Raw genomic sequence first — 15,621 nt, forward strand, 5'->3', positions numbered from 1 at the left:
CATTAGTGGTAAACGTTCGTTTTTCATATTAAAAGCTGTGCTTTTTTAGATAATCATGGGATTTGCAGAGCTAGGCTCTAGTAGTCAAAAATACAAAAATAGTTGGGATTTATTGTGCTGCTTGAAGGTACTGTGTGTATTGGGACTGAAACGTGAGGGTGAACGCTGGTTATTATTATCGCATTTTACATGGTTTAGAGTACAACATAAACTTGAGACAAGCCGCTGGTAACATCTGGGACCAGTTAGTCAGCTCCTTCCTTCCTCTTTTTCTTGGCACCTACACATGAATTACATGTGCTCTTCCTGCTCTCGCGATTAAGAGCCTATCGAGAAGCGAAAGCCTTCTGCTGATTGTCCTGCGGCAGGGAGAAGGGAGGGGTGTGCGTACTGTGCATACCAGGGTCCCTGCTCTACTGGCAGACCTAGGAGGCTCCAGCTCCTCTTGGCAGAAGAGGGATTGAGTTTCCCGGGCTTTGATGTGTTAATTCCTGAAGGAGCTGTTTGCTCCGCCTGAGGAGCGCTGCAGCCCAGCTCCGCTTCCCACATCTCCCGCCTGGTGCCACCTTCTCCTGCAGCTCTGGTGAGACGGGGAGCCCTGCCCTTGATTAACCCCCTGTCCGGGTTTGGAGGAGCCCTGACAGCACTGCTGGGCGCTGCTCCTGCTGCTCTGTACCTCAGCTGCCTGCCACGGCTGCTCACATCCCTCTGTGCATGAGGATAGCTGCGAGCAGCATGGAGTACAGCTGGGACATCCACGGGCACTGCGTCTGGCTAAATAAGGTAGGGTATCTCTGCTTGCTCAGGCTCCTGCTTTCTCCCCGTGACGAGCCATAGCTGGGCAGCGCTGTCAGGGAGTTAGCGTTTTGTCTCCTGTGCAAGAAACCAGCTGGGCTGCCGCTGGAGAAACAGAATATTCTGAGACGATTGCATCTTCAATTCAAGTGCAATTCAACAGCTGTGCTATTTGTATTTAGAAATGTTTCAGGTAATCCTCACAGTGAACCTCTGGCTCAATCTGTTTTTCTTTCAGAATTCATTTTTATTTGAAAGGCTTTAAAATACAATGCAGAGATTTTAAGTGTGTGCTTTTTTTTTTTTTTTTTTTTCTTTTTCCCTGCTTTTCCTGTAGGGAGGATCTATCTGTGAACTTTGGGAAGCCTCAGCATGCCTGCTGTCAGCATGTGGAGCAGGCTGAACATCAGGGGGAGGTGCAGGTTCTAGAGGGCAGTGATGGGCTTCTGCGCAAACTGGTTCAACACTGAGAAAACAGACCAAGCAATGGTAGCCGTGCTTAGCTAAGTGTAGGTAATGTGTATTATAACAATCTGAACAACTAAAGCATGTCGATGAGCTCTAATTTAACTCCAGATGGTCAGGAAAGAGATGTCAGGGAAGGCCCACTTGCCCAACTGTTGGCTGGGCTGTGGTGGTCAGAACTGTGCAATCTGCTGTATGAGGGAATAATTCTGTGGAGTGGCAGTGCCTCTTAAAAAAATCAGCTTGCATCTTCGTCAGTAACAGTGTGACTTGTTCTGCTTATGCTGTCTCAAAAGCAGAAAAGAAAATGAAGGATTATAAAGGAATCGGCTCCATAAGCTAAAACTGGGTTCTATTTTTGAAAGGAGAATTCAGCAAGTAAGACTTTTTTTTTAATGTTTTTTGTTTGTTTGTTTTAGAATGCTTAAAGAGGCAGCTGTTAGAAACTTTTTCTGTGGCTTGGAATGTTAGCTTATATTTTAAGAAAAATGGATTAAAGACTGAAGACAGGCAAACTGTGAAAATTTGTGATGCATCTCCTTATTATAGGAATAATTCTCTGTAGAGCAGTGTGGGTTTTGACACGCGTCTGCAGACAAAGCTTACAGATACACAGCAAATTAGCAATGGATTGATCTTGCAGAGTTTTAAGTGCACTGAATCTGATCTTGTAAGGCATTTTAAGTAAATGCCTAACCTCAGACTTCTGAGAAGCCTCAGTGGCATCGCGATAATTGCTCTTTTGTTTTTAGGATTGTATTGGTAAATCTGCATTCTCTTCCCATAACTGCTATGCAGTTAATCCCTAAATTGAAAACACATGCAAAGTCTAACCACTTAATTGAAGATAAATTCTAAATTGCTGATGAAAAAGACCCTTTTGGAAAATGGAAAAGCTTGTCTTCCACAGCTTGTAAACTGTGTTAATCTGGTATTGACTTTGACAGTATACATTTGGTCCAGAACTACCAGCTGCCACAAATACTCTTTACAGTTGCTATTGAATCAAATGCTTTCTTTTTTATTTTTATTTTGTTAGTAGGTGTGTGATGCAATGGTTGCTGGGCTCTATCATCTACTTTATTCTTCCTGGGGAAAGAACAGAGCAGGGGAGAGATGTGATAGGGCATTGAGCAGCTGTTGTCCACAGCCTGATGCTCCATGATCTCTGCACTACAACAGAAGGGGCTGGGGCTGCTACTCTAAAACACTGATGTGGTGGCCTCTCTGTGTTGTCATTTGCTGTCATATTTTCCTCTAGGGTGACTGAAGACAGTGACTGCCTTGTGATAGCTAAGACGTGCTCTGATATTACAGTCAATCCTAGGTATTATGGAGAAGTTACGTTTCAGGTGGAGGGCAGCCTGATGTTGGATTGTACACAATGTTTTGTTTTCAGTATACTACAGGAGGTCATCTTTTATGCAGAGTGCACTACTACTACTTTACTATGTAAAGACATATTTTTGTTTGGTTTTGTGGCAGAACAGCCTTTACTCCAGTTCTTTCCAGGGCTCTTATCGTTTCATTTCCATTTCTGTTGGCAAAGTGCAACCATGTCCTGAACTCTGCCTCCAAATGATTCTACTCTAAAATCGGGAACAACATGCTGAACAAAAAAAGAGTTTTTTGAGGAATGCGAATGGAGTTTAACAAAAGTGTCTTGGCAAGATGTTGTCCCAGTGACTAACATTCTGCTTTAACACCTCATCAGTTTTCACAGCACTGTAAAGACATTTTCATTGCAGTGTGAAGCCACTATTTACCTCTTCACACAGTCTGTGGTTTGAGATAACTTGTGTCTGGTCACACTAGAAGTAGCAAGAGGTTCAGTGGTTAGGGCACTGCTGAGTTGTTTGGGAGGCAGGGAATTGAGCATTGTGCTTTGGGGAGGATATTGGAGTGAGCCCCAGCAGAATCGGGGCACCTTTAGACCTCAGCTACCTTCTTGCAGTGGGGACTGAATATCCCTTTTCTACATCACAGACACAATGCTTTGTTGATAAATGTGTTCTGTGTTACAGAGTTCAGACTAAGAAATTGATACTGAAAGACTTCACCGGAGTGCTACACAGAATAACAAAAGTACAGAAAAACCTGTTTTTTGTAGTATGCATGGAAGTCAAGTCACAAAACTTAAAGCATAATCTTCTACCTGAGCTGCTAACAAGTTTATATTGGAAGCTCTTTGACTTGCTTCACCTTAATTTAAAGTGTTAAAAAAAACCTGAAGATCTTGAATGGGAAGCCTATGATATGATGTGAGTACTGGTAGAGGTCGGGGAAAAGCATTCATACTCTGAGCATACTCAGAGGTGTAGATTACTTGTGCCTTGGTTTAGTTTGTAGATGGTTAGAAAGCCTGGTATTTGCTGCTAAATAATTCAGGTACAGGGTATCATTATGGTATGAGGTTTTAGTACAAATTTTCAGGGAGCATTCTTTATTAGTCTGCAGTAGCTCTGATGATTTCAGGGGAGATATTATGGTCATCTTGTGACAGTTACACATGCGTGTCTGGAAGATCCATTTGCTACTAATGTAAAAGCTGTCCAACACAGCCTGATTGCCTGAAAATAGTGCTAAGGTAAGCTCAAACACTTGATACCTCTTCCTATTTGCTTTGCATCCAGTCTTCAGCTGATGATGTCGAGTGTTTCGTTCTTCCAGTTTCACACAAAGGAGTTCCTCCCCCCGGCCCAAACTCAAGCACATAATACAGAAAAGGTGTTTTAGCCAGCCGGTCTCCTGAGACATGCTCTACAACACAAGGGGGTACAACCTGCTTGAAAGGGAGACAAACAGAAGCCTGAGCCTTGCGCACAGCTCGTATGCGGGATTGGCCTTTCCTGCCAGGGTAGTTGGGGCACCGCAGGCACTGGCTTAGTTTCTTTCCACTGCACATTAAGCAAAGGCCAGGGCCTCTCAAAGTCAGTGGGAATCTCAGTGCTGAGCATGCTGAATTTCAGAACAGCTTCACAGTCTCCTCTAAACAATTCATAGAATTTTTTGAGTTGGAAGGGACCCTTACAAGTCTTCTAGTCCAACTCCTCTGCAATGAACAGGGATATCTACAGCAGGATGAGGTTGTTCAGAGCCCCATCCAGTCTGACCTTGAATGTCTCCAGAGATGGGGCACCATCTCTCTGGGCGATCTGTTCCAGTGCCTTACCACTCTTATTGTAAAAAAAAAACTAATTAGTTATATCCAATCTAAATCTCCCCTCTTTTAATTTGAAGTCATTCCCTCTTATCATATCGCAACAGACCCTGCTAAAGAGTCTGTCCCTTTTAGATACAGAAAGGCCACCTTCAGGTCTCCCTTGAGTCTTCTCCAGGCTGAACAGCCCCAGCTCTCTCAGCCTGACCTCATAGGTATTATTTGTTATATATGTTAGAATGAGATGTCTAACACCTCAGAGGTCCATGTCTCTCCAGTACTGAGAACTCCACATCTGAATGCAGTTCTCCAGGTGAGGCCTCACCAGCACAGAGGAGAGGGGCAGGATCACCTCCCTCGCCCTGCTGGCTGTGCTTCTTTTGATGAAGCTGAGGATATGGTTGGCATTCTGGGCTGCAAGGGCATATTGCTGGCTCATGCCCAGCTTGCCATCCACCAGTACTCCCAAGTGATTTTCAGCAGGGCTGTGCTCCATCCTTATATCCCACATCTTGTACTTAGAGTGGAGGTTGCTATGCAAGACCTTGAACTTGGCTTTCTTGAAACTGAAGAGTTTCACTTATGTCCATGGCTTGAGCCTGTCTGGGTCTATCTGAGTGGCATCCCGTTCCTCGGGCATATCAACCACACCAACCATTTATGCAATGATGGGAACAAGAACTTCTTTCCTGAGCTGAGACGTTATTGTGGCATACATCACAAAGGGCTTTGAGACAGCTTTGAATATGGAGAGAGGAAAATCCTTCTCCCAGCTCGAGAAAGAAAGAAAGTTGCTGATTCCTGTAGACTTTGATAGCATTAGTATGTATTTTTGTTTCCCCTTAGCTTCAGGTAGCTCTATAAGGAGTTGCATTTAGAATGCAGATGCTCACCCATACCCAGTAAAAGGATGTCTCTTACTGTATGTTTAAAAAAAAATAAAATCATTTGACTTACAAAAAGCATAATGCGCATTTTGTGGATTCTAAGTTGATTTTCTCCACTTGCTGAACGTCTTGTGGTATTTGTCTCTGCAAGTGTTGTTTGGCATGGTACTCCACTGAGCACAAATTTTGCTAACAAATGCTGAATGTGCATTAAGTGAATTCTGCAGAACTGAGTCACCAGAAGGTTCTTCCCTTCTCGTCTGGTGACTGAGACCACTTCTCAGTGGTGACTGAGAACAAAAGCCCCTGAACAACTCTTGTCTTGAATTGTGGTCGCGTATCTGTTGACAGTATATTTGGTTTGTATCATTTTGGAGACCGCTGAATCTCTAAATCCAATCTTGAATGGTGCATACTAATAGTAATCCTCAAAAGTGTAGATAGCATTAGGTTTTTCAATTGGAAAATCTTAACGTTATCAATATTGAGAGTCCACAGATGAAAAAGTCATTATTATAATACAGTTGCTTATAAAGCTTGTCTGTGTTGATGTTACTGTTAGTGTTCGCCATTGCAAATTATTTATGATTGTCATTTGAAGCTGATGAAGTGTACAAGACAAAAACTTTGTCTGATCTTGGGAGAGTGGTGATCAGTGTAAAACTTTTGATTAAACTTATTGCTGTCAGTGAGTTATGTATGGATCATAATACTGCATGTTGTATGTTCTCCTTGCAGTGCTAAGTGTCACAATGTTTGGCATGGAATGATTTGAAAGCTGTACAGAAGAATGCTGCTTATCATGAGATAACTGGCAATATGATATTTGCTGTCTTTTTCAGACTAATGGACACATATCTGGGAATGGAGATGTGTATCAAGAAAGGCTGGCTCGTCTGGAAAATGATAAGGAATCTCTTGTTCTGCAAGTGAGTCATCACCTAAATGATTTTTTTTCCCTTGCATTTATAAGACTTTTTGGTATTATGTGATTACACTTCTGAGGATATATTTGCAATTATGTTGTCTTGGGCAGTGATTAGAGAGCTTGCTGATACCTGCAAGTTAAACCAGATTAAGATATGTTATTAGGTTGTAGTAAAAGTCTAAATGCCTTTCTTTCTGTGGGTCTGCTGAGCAGGTCTGTAAAGCCACCAGTGGCTCACATATCTATCCTTAAGATCACTGTTTTTTTGTGGCTGTTTGCATGCTGTTCACATCAGGTGACATACTCTTCTCATGCAAGGTGACAAAAGCTGTGGGGGCTTGCTGATGGGCAGGAGGAAGAGAGTGCCTCTTCAGAAACCCTGCTGTCCTGTCAGGCTGCACTGGGCCTGAATAATCAGTTGTCTCGGAGCTCAGCCCCAGGTGCCTGGCCAGCTGGGTTACTCCTGCCATCATTGTTGGGGTTACCTGTCACCTCTCTGTCTGTACAGGCATGCTTCAGTCCTCAGTATGCATCCAATGTGAGGGATGCCTGTGGAAGCATCAGGGTGTGCTCCAGCCAGCTTGCCATCCCTCCTGATGATACTGCAGGCTTCCTCAAAATAACCTGTTTGAAAATGTAAAGTTTATTTAGAAGCAGTGTGAAAGGGGGAAACTGTACACTGTGCTGTACTGTGTGCAATCACTTGGAAAGCAGAATAGCTGGCATTTGGTGAAGTTCAGCAAGTTGGTTGTTAAGGCAGGAGCTTTAGTCAATACACTGTCACAGGCAAAGATAAAATTGTTGGCCATAAAATGCAACAGCCACTCTGGCGAAAACTGTCAAGATGAGTCAGAAGGGAAGATGAAGAATTGCAGTGTGTCAACCAGAAGATTGGCAGAAGTTTCCATAAGCATGAGCGGAAAGATCCAACAGCTTTGCCATGCGTTGCATCCATTGCAGAGCTCCTCTGTCCCATCTTCTTCCATGGTCCCATTTTGTCCATATCGCAGGCAAAGCTGTTATTCCTATAAAGTTTTTCGGGTGATGCATACTGTACTAGTGCAAGTAAGTGCAGCTCTTTATCTCTGTTGTGCAGGTGAGCGTACTTACAGACCAGGTGGAGGCCCAGGGAGAAAAGATTCGGGATCTGGAGTTTTGTCTAGAGGAGCACAGGGAGAAGCTGAATGCCACAGAGGAGATGCTGCAGCAGGTATTTCACAAACACATGTCTGTTGCTCCTAGGGAACAACATTTTGTTTTTGAAAGAGTGGTGTGCCTCAGTTCAAAGTGTATTCCTGATGACACTTAACTAAGTGACAATTTTCTACCATATTTGCTTTCAAGTCTTTGTACTTAGTAATGTCAGTGCTGTTTTACACTATAGGAATCCAGACCTGCTCTGCTTTGAGCCTTTCCCCACTGAACTTCAAAGAGACTCGGATGAAAGCCTCTGGCAGGATGGGTGGATTCCCCTGAAAGCTCCCTGCTGCCCAGGGCAACTGTGATGACAGACAAGCTTTTTTCTCAGCCTGGCAGCCAACCTGTGATAGTGATCCAGTGATCTCAGCTGCATCTTAGCTGCCCAGAGTCTGTCAAATGGTTAATTGCTGTGTCCAGCACTTCAGGGAGCGCAGAGTGTATGACAATTTGCTCCTGAAAGGGGCCTTTAGCTGCTGAAATAAATGACTGATTTCTTTCCCCTTGGATGAATAATTCTGTTTTGTTCCTCCTTATCTTGAATCAGGAGCTTTTGAGCAGAACATCCCTTGAAACTCAGAAGCTGGATCTTATGGCAGAGATTTCCAATCTGAAGCTAAAGCTTACATCTGTAGAGAAGGATAGATTGGACTATGAGGACAGATTCAGAGATACGGAGGTGAGTGAAAATCAGTGAAATAAATTATGAAAGCTGTGTGTGCTTCACATTACCAGAACATTTATGGGAATGTTTTTTGTTTTGCTTTGTGTTCGTTTGTTTTTTTGCCAGACAAAGAAGATATTCATCTTTAAGGTTAAAACGCCTGTATCTCAAAATCAGTGTCCCCTTTGGCTTGGTAAACCAAGATTTTTACAAAGAAAGATTTCCCTAAAGAGTTTTTGATTCTTGCCCTCAGGTTTTCAGGCAGGTGGCATTTAGGATGACTTTAAATATAACTGTGTGAGTGCACTGCACTTTTCCATCCCAGCTTGCAGCTGTCTTTTTTGAGTAAGGCATGTCTGTTTGAGACAAACTGTGTCCATTGCAAGGGCAGAAAACATGCCAACACATGTGCCATGTCTTTGCACATGCTAAAAGGCATAAATTTTGTTTTCAGTAACAAAGAATGAGGTGACTTTGTGAGGGCATTTTGAAGCCTCGCTTCAGACCTCAGCTCCACGGAAGGGGGCTGCAGATATTCTTCTCAGCCTGGCTTTGGCCCAGAGCTGTACAGTGCCAGGCAGAGCTGCAGCCTGAAGCTGCCATCCTTGGAAGCACTCTCCTCAGCCATTTGCCCGCTGTGCCCCTTGGATTGTGTAGCTGACCCTTGTTTGTCTTTGAAGCTAGAAACCCAGAGACTGCAGGTTGGCAAGCTTAGTTTTTACAGGAAACTCCAAGAATTAGGCTGTGCTTCACTGCAGGGGTAACATACCCTTGTCAGAAATACCTTGGAGCCTGCCAGGGAAGAAAATTTCAAATACTGTTTTTTTTTCTGAGAATTTATAAATGAGCTGAAATGTCTGATGTTCATATTGTAGATGTTCCAGATGTCATTCATTTCTAGAAGAGAAGCAGCTGTAACAAAGGGCAAAGCTTGACCCTTTCACTTTAATGTGTTTTTTAATCCCCTTTCAGGTTCCTACATGTTAGCCAGTGAAGTTATCAATTGTCATTCATATTAAATCCTTCATGTCATCCAGTTTTTAATTATGTTTCTCATTTCAACTTCCCCTTCTAGCTTGGTAGGTTTCTTATGTTCACCATTCTTTCTCTACAAAGATGCTTTGCTAGATGTGTTAGCCTTTTTTCCTTTGTGCTGTAGGACTTTTCCTGTCTACATGTTCAAATACACAGCTTTTTCAAAGCTAATTGTATAATTTATAGAGATTTATAATTGATCTGTTCTTTAACCCATTCCAGTCTTTCCACTTTCTCAGCAGACACTAAGATTATTTTCCATAACAAGCGTGGACAGTCTGAGTTGAGCTTGGTTTTTGTAAGAAAATATATTAGGGAGTTTATTTAGGGAGGAGTCCATAACCAGACATGGTCTTTGAAGCAGGAGCCAGAGGTTAAACTTGCTAACTCATGGAGAATTCTTCATAACTTAAAACACCACCAGGCTCCTTTGTGCGGGTGAATTTCTCAGTGGAGGAGAATTATGAACATAGTTTGCATTCCCAGTACTGGTAAGGAAGCCTCTGACCCTCAAAGTCTTACGCTGCCCTTGGTTTTTTGTGCCTCTCTGGCCCCACAATGGAGAGCACAAAGTAGTGCAATCAGGGATGGAAAAGAGTTTTGGAAATAGGAGTCCATGTCAGCCCCATCAGATACAGTTGTGGGTCCATACAAGGAAAAACTGTTGCTTGTTTGCACAGAGGGATCTGTCTTTGGATCAAAAGAGGACTACTGTGCATGTTTTTTAGTGATTCAGCAGCAGGGGAGGCAGGGCTGTTTAGTATTTTTCTTTTTCCTCTGCTTTGTTATGCAAAGCCTGGCCGTCTTGTTTGTACTGTTGAGGGTCTCTGTGGAGCCTGGTGAATCTTCAGTGTGACTTTATGCCTAAAAAAAGCTGAGAAGGAATGTCATTATAGTTACCACGCTTTAGATAACCTAAGACATGAGAGATGTCTCTTGTTGTACGTGAAGGTGAGTAATTAAAAGTATTTTTAGGGCAAAGCATGCTATTAGGACTCCTCTTTAGTTCTATTTAGCCCTTGGGTGAATTGTACAGTATTTTTGGTGACCTGTTGCTACTGATAAAGGATTCAGTTATGCAAGGCCCATATTAAAACAGGAGATTTTAGTTTCCAATCCAGGATCTCATGCTCTTGTTTGCAATGTAAGTCTGTTTCTCTGACAGTATGAGTGTATCTTGACGCTTCTGTTAATCTTGTGTTATTTTTTTCAAAAAAGGAGAATAATTTTGTGTTTTTTTTTCATTGCTTCACTGTGGCATTTTGAATATAGATAACTGAATATGGATAATATGGATTTCCCTCTCCCCCTCCAATATTTTAAAAATCATGTAGCTCAAGTGAGAAGTACGTAGACAACAACTTCAGCACCTATTGCCATGTGTAGGATATTTTGACATTGGATCATAGCATAGAAGAAGTGATGGCTGCAGGAGATAAAATCTGAAACAAATTGTCAAAGTGTCAAAACTAACTCTCAGACCTGGAAATGTAGATTTGTTAGAGGTCTTTAGCACCTAGCACTGTTGAGGAACAACTCAGTTAATAGTGACATCTGTGTGTATTTATAGTTGAGTGGTGTGATTTATAGAAGCTGTGGTTTGAAGAACCAGTAAGGAATTGCAGATGTATTGAAATTAGTCATACAGAGAATCATAGAATCACTCAGGTTGGAAAAAACCTTAAAGATCATCAAGTCCAACCACAGCCTAACCATACGACCCTAACTCTAACAACCCTCCACTAAATCATGTTCCTGAGCACCACATCCAAACAATTTTTAAACACATTCAGCGATGGTGACTCAACCACCTCCCTGGTGAGCCTATTCCACTGCTTCACAACCCTTTCTGTAAAGAAATGTTTCCTGATATCCAACCTAAACTTACCCTGGTGCAACTTGAGGCCATTTCCCCTCATCCTGTCACCTGTCACCAGTGAGAAGAGACCAACCCCGTTCTCGCTGTAAGCACCTTTCAGGTATTGGAAGAGAGCAGTAAGGTCTTCCATCAGCCTTCTTTTCCCCAGACTGAACAGCCCCAGTTCCTTCAGTCTCTCCTTGTAGGACATATTCTCCAAGCCCTTCACAAGCCTTGTTGCCCTTCTCTGGACCTGCTCCAGCACCTCAAAACTGAACACAGTACTCGAGGTGAGCCTCACCAGTGCCAAGTATAGGGGCAGGATGACTTCCCTAGTCCCACTCACCACACCATTCCTCATACAATCCAGGATGCCATTGGCCTTCTGGGCACACTGCTGGCTCGCATTCAGCTGACTGTCCATCAGTACGCCAAGGTCTCTTTCTATCAGGCAGCTTTCCAGCCACTCCTCCTCAAGCCTGTAGGGTTGCCTGCAGTTGTTGTGACCAAATTGCAGGACCTGACTCTTGGCCCTATTGAAACTCATGCAATTTAATTTTGCCCGTACATTACTAGCAGTAATTGTTATTACCATCCTCAAATGATCTATGTTTTCATTGTAGTTGTGGTAAAAGAGCTTGGACTGTGCTAAGGAAATACAGGTTCTGCTTGGTTGCTATCGGATTCATTATGCATGTATAACCAGAGGTTTCTAAGTTAGGAAAATATGGAATGGGGGTGGGAAGGTATTACCAGGGACCCACACAACTCCTGGTAGTGTAGAAACCATTATGCGGCAGTTTGAGTCTACTTCTGTTTTATAGGGTGCCCAAAGAGTTAATCTTCTCTTCTGAAGAGTTTCCTAGTGATAAGGCACTACATTAGCTGTTCAGGAATGGATTTTTATTTTTAATTTTTTAACTTGCAAGTGTAACACTTATCTGAGATCCATGCATAAATGAAAGATCGGTGCAATAAATGTGAAACAGAAGCTTGCTGGATGTCTTGAAGATGTGCAAAAACCACAGCTTTCTGGTAATGTGCTCCCCTTCAGAGCAGAGGGGGTGATTTTCCCCAAAAACTGTAGCTCTTATTCTCTGTCTTGTATGGAAAAACACTCTGTCCTGCCTGTTGCACAGGCTTCCTACTCTGTTTCCTGATCTGGAGGATGGGGAATTTGGGGGAAAGATGACTTTGTCCATTGGTGGGACGCAACCTTAGCATTCAGTTAACCTCTGCAGGAAGAGAATGCTCACAGTTAATGTCCAAATGTGGTAGGTCTCTGCTGTTTTGTTTTTACGGTCTCATCAAAGCATGCCTTGTCAACTGTCACTCTATTTACTGATTTTTCCTCTTGTTTCTGGTCTTGTTTTCTCTTTCACTCAGGACTTGATCCAGGAGATAAATGAATTACGATTAAGAGTAGGAGAAATGGACAATGAAAGACTACAGTACGAGAAAAAGCTTAAAACAACCAAAGTAAGTGAGGTGAGGGGAAGGTGCAGAGATGGGTGCAAGTCACAAGTTTTAGAACTTCTTCCTGTTTTTCCCCAGTCCTTGCCTGCACCTTGCAAAATTCTGAGCGTGCTCAGGCCTAGGAGTTTCATGGTGCTCACTTAGAAACTCAAACAATACGTAAAAAGGGATTATTTCCAAATGTCATGGTTTTCAGATCCAGACATTGTTTTTTATAAAGGATAACTCACCACACAGCTGGTCAGTAACCGTATTTTATTGGTTAGACCCTTGATTCACTCGTAGGTCAATACCAGTTGTGGTGCATAAGGCATGTGCCATGGGTGAGATCAAAGCTGAGTGTTTCTTTTTTCCTAAATGTGCTGAAAATCAGCCACTCCTGAAAACATTCCCCTAACTGACTGTAGCACTTTTTTTGTTCCTGTAAGTTTCTGACTTCTCTTTGCCATTTAGCTGTCTCTTTTCTGTCTTTAGTTTTCTCTCACTCTTCTATCTCTGTTACCAGTCTTTAATGGCCAAACTTTCTAGCATGAAAATCAAAGTGGGTCAGATGCAGTATGAAAAGCAGCGGATGGAGCAAAAATGCCAGATGCTAAAGGTGTAGTAGTTTATGGGTAACATTTGGCCTGTTTCGAATCCTTCATGTTCCACCATTTTATGGTCTGTCTTGCATTGTGCTGTCATGCTCTGTTCTTCATTGATTGCTGTGTGTTGATATGCAGTCCTCCCTTTCTCATTAGATTGCAAGGCTCTTAGTGTAGATATGATTTATAAGCTTTTGTATCAAATGGGAGAGGATTTTAGTGTCATGAACTTTGCATGGGTTATTCGTAGTTTAATTAAGCTTGGATTAAGTTCATTCCTCTTCCAAGGGAAAGCAGCTTCTGTAATTTACTTCCAATATTCAAAATGAACTTTTCCTCACTTTTTTAAAGAGAGCATTTATTCATTTCTAGCTAGAAAACAGTGATTCTCTTTCACTGTCCCCTCTCCCAGATGTTAGTTTCATATCATGTTTCTAATGGAGGAAAGATAACATAGCATCAACAACTACAGGTAACTCCAGTTCCCCTTGATTTACCACAGCTTTCATATGACTGAGAAAGGGTCTTGTTTTGGAGAAGCACAGGTTTTACACTGTCAGAAATCCCATCAAAATCAGTACCAACTTGAAGCACTGGAGAATTGTTTGGGCCATTGTTTGGGTTACAAATATCACTTCCATGCATATTTGTAATAGATTGTTTGAGGGAAGCTCATGAAAAATCTAAGCCATCACAGTATTCTAATTGATTTGTTCCTTAAAGAATTTAACACTTACGTAGGAGCTATAAATGCCAAAATTGAGGCTTGTTTTGTTTACAAATGGAGCAAATTAAATTTTTAGTGTTGGGTACCTTTGCTCTAGGGGTTCCTGTCTTGATGATGCTGTTGCACAAGATATCTTCGGACATCAGGGAAACATTTTACTAAGCTGGATAGGATTTGACTCAAATTTTAAAAAGCTACATGCGTGGATCCATGCCAGCCTCTTGCTGGGTGCAGATGGTTAGATATAAGTTATAATTTGACAGCATTTCTCTAATATACCCCAACTCCCCCAAAACACCATCTGTCTTGTTCCCATGAAACTCAACTCTAAGCCTTCTTTCCCAATGCTATATCAGCAAATCTAAACTGTGGCAGAGGTACCATGTTTTTGTCTGAACTGCTTTTCAGTATGTGTTTGTGTTTGATGGCATTACAGTCAATTTGTGAGTACAAGCAGTGATTGTTTCTGAAACTGTCCTCAGCCTGTTCCATGAGAACAACTCCATAATTGTCCGACTTTGAACCTGCACAATGTTCTATAAAAATCAAAATAAGTACTGTAAATTTTAGCTGTCAGCCTCATCACTTGAAATTTTTCTGTCTGTGCAAGTTTAAACAAGTAAGAAAACTGCTTTTTTGCTTTATGCTTTCTTCTTTAATTTAGATGTAAAATCTTTTTTTTCAGATAAATTCATGAGACTGACACTTTTGTCCATTGGTCCTCTGGTTTTGCCCCCTTGAGAACTCAGTGGTCTGTTGTGATACTCAGAGGCAGAGTGTCCCCTCAGCTAGGGTAAATTTTAGAGCCCTTAGTCACTTCCACTGTCTGAAGAGCTGTTCACTGTGCTTCATACAATTGATTTTTGAAAACATCTCAGATGTGCATAGAAACTGTCACTGAGTGATTCTGTGTCTGTTACAGGATGAGCTATCAGCTTTGAAAGAGAAACTGGAGCAGAAGGAAGCTGAGGTAAAAAGGTTGCAAGAAAAATTGGTATGCAAGCTGAAAGGAGAAGGAATTGAAATACTGGACAGAGGTAAGAACATGGAAGGCTCTCTTAGGACTGTGCAGAGGCAACATGTCCTCCTCAGTCCCTTCATTGGAGGTAGTGCTTCTGGGTGTGAACTGCAAATAACAGATAAAATCCTCAACTTTCATGCACTTTCTCTTTCTAGTTTACTTCTTTTACCACATTTAGTGAGTATTCACAGTGCTGCTGCTGAACCTACCATTGGAATAGGTTCTTGATCAACACTGAACTTATCCTGGTAATCCCTAGTTACTACTTCATGAGGCTTTTGCATCGTGCCTCAAAATACACAGTTTATGTTGGCAAAGAAAGCCTTGAACTGATTTCAACCTGTTTTCTAGAAAGCTTATGCTAAGAAGTTCCCTCCTCAATATATCTTCCACAGTGTTTGTGTCTGGGCTTTGCTTATACACCCCTTACTGTTAAGGAAGAGGAAAAGCCATCCTGCAAACCTAAGTATGATTTACTCATATTCAGTGTGGCCCCAGCCCTAAGAAGGATTGAGGATTGGTTCTGGGTTTGCCTACTGGTTAATTCTAAATCCTAACTAAACCTGAATTAGCTCTGAAATGTAATGTCAAATACTACTTTTATTTGCTTGCAAAGAAAAAGCACAATTGGTATTTATTTGGAGGAAACTCAATTTCAGGATCTTCATTTGAAAATAGAAAACTTTCTTTAAGGCCTTAAAAAAAAATTTCCAGTTTTTCACTTGCTGAAATTTCATTTCTGAACATATCTCACAAATGATTGTCCTAGATTTTAAATCCAGCTTCAAGGGATTGATTGTTCATTTCTGACCTGAGGTAGAAAA

General features: G+C 41.9%; 1 protein-coding gene across 18 annotated transcripts in view; it reads left to right on the top strand.

Moving 5' to 3' along the window:
* PPFIBP1 (PPFIA binding protein 1) overlaps window positions 1–15,621 on the top strand; it is a 101,675-nt gene that overhangs the window by 59,497 nt on the left and 26,557 nt on the right. For 10 of the 18 annotated variants that reach the window (XM_042889416.1, XM_042889415.1, XM_042889420.1 and 7 more), the window contains 6 exons: window positions 6,150–6,236; window positions 7,332–7,445; window positions 7,980–8,111; window positions 12,376–12,468; window positions 12,971–13,063; window positions 14,699–14,813. In XM_042889416.1, the coding sequence (XP_042745350.1) occupies window positions 6,150–6,236; window positions 7,332–7,445; window positions 7,980–8,111; window positions 12,376–12,468; window positions 12,971–13,063; window positions 14,699–14,813 (634 nt within the window). Of the gene's footprint in view, window positions 1–445; window positions 784–6,149; window positions 6,237–7,331; window positions 7,446–7,979; window positions 8,112–12,375; window positions 12,469–12,970; window positions 13,064–14,698; window positions 14,814–15,621 lie in introns of those variants that run through there. The other 8 variants (XM_042889426.1, XM_042889427.1, XM_042889433.1 and 5 more) reach the window with 4 other exon arrangements.

This window comes from Lagopus leucura, unplaced genomic scaffold, assembly GCF_019238085.1.
Source record: "Lagopus leucura isolate 7727_CA_CO unplaced genomic scaffold, USGS_WTPT01 Super-Scaffold_100159, whole genome shotgun sequence".
Classification (NCBI taxonomy): Eukaryota; Metazoa; Chordata; class Aves; order Galliformes; family Phasianidae; genus Lagopus; species Lagopus leucura.